The sequence below is a fragment of the Lupinus angustifolius genome, chromosome LG09, assembly GCF_001865875.1.
Source record: "Lupinus angustifolius cultivar Tanjil chromosome LG09, LupAngTanjil_v1.0, whole genome shotgun sequence".
Classification (NCBI taxonomy): domain Eukaryota; kingdom Viridiplantae; phylum Streptophyta; class Magnoliopsida; order Fabales; family Fabaceae; genus Lupinus; species Lupinus angustifolius.
In genome coordinates this window covers 21,457,419-21,458,527 of record NC_032017.1, presented here as the reverse complement: position 1 = coordinate 21,458,527, position 1,109 = coordinate 21,457,419, and the positions used below count along the sequence as shown (strand labels likewise).

Sequence of the window (1,109 nt, the reverse complement as noted above, 5' to 3'; positions counted from 1 at the left end):
AATTGAATAATGTCACGTAATTCTGACCTTTTTCTTTCAATGTTGGGATCGTGTAACCATGTCGCACAGAGTGCCTTAAACTGAACATGCTAGAAACACCACTTCGGTCCATTTCCAAATTCTGTGATGATGTTGGTTTTGGATTCTTGACCACATTTCCTTTGTCTTTGTGAGAGTGTTGATTCTCTTGTTTCTCTACACGTGGAAAATACATAAAAATGGTTATTAAAATTTGAACTCTATGTTCATTGTGTGAGAGAATTTTTTTGTTAGAGAAAAAGATGTATATATCAATAGTATAAGAGTTTTTTACACTGTTATTATATCATCCACCATTTATTTTAGTCAATCATTGACTTTTCAGAAAAAATAATTTAAATAAATAGTGGAGGATACATTAACTATATATACATCTTTACAGTGCTCGCTCATGCATAATTTTAATACTCTTTTTGTTATATACATTATTAATTAAAACTTTGCTTGAGAAGGGTAAGGTAGAGAAGATAAGTATTCTCTCGAGTAGTGGTTGTTTTTCTTCATATTTTTAATAATAAAATATAAGTTTAGTGTCTCACCAACACTTATGTAGTCACCACCCCAACCACCATTACCGATGCCGCCATTGCCGATGCCACCAATGCCACCGATGCCACCAACAGAGGGATTGCCACCGCCATTAGAGCCACGACTATCACCACCTCCGATTCCAATATTCCAGTACAATTTACGATTTTCCAATCCCAACTTATCAGCCTCAATAATATCTTTTGAAAGATCACTCTTGCCTATACATACACAAGAAAACAATAATAAGTATTTTGCGTGGAAGCTAAGAAACTTCATAATGCATCATATACTACTCCAACAAAGTCCAATCCCATCTTGATGGTAAGATTTTTTTCATTGATCTGAGACAATTAAAACTTGCACTAACCTCTCTAATACTTAAAGAGTAATCAGACTCAATATTATTGATCCGAGACATTGTTTTTTCGAATACACTTGTTAACAAATAAAGAAATAGAAATTTTATAAGAATAGAAATGTTATATTCAAATTTTTATAGCAAGTGCTTTAATATATATATATATATATATATATATATA

At 31.8% G+C, this 1,109-nt stretch overlaps 1 protein-coding gene across 1 annotated transcript in view; it reads right to left on the bottom strand.

Moving 5' to 3' along the window:
- The window catches only part of LOC109356108, a 3,078-nt gene that overhangs the window by 1,274 nt on the left and 695 nt on the right, over positions 1-1,109 (bottom strand). Inside the window, exons 2-3 of the mRNA XM_019599447.1 lie at positions 579-793; positions 28-195 (exon numbers count right to left, since the gene is read on the bottom strand). Coding sequence (XP_019454992.1) covers positions 28-195; positions 579-793 — 383 coding nt within the window. The remainder of the gene's footprint in view (positions 1-27; positions 196-578; positions 794-1,109) is intronic.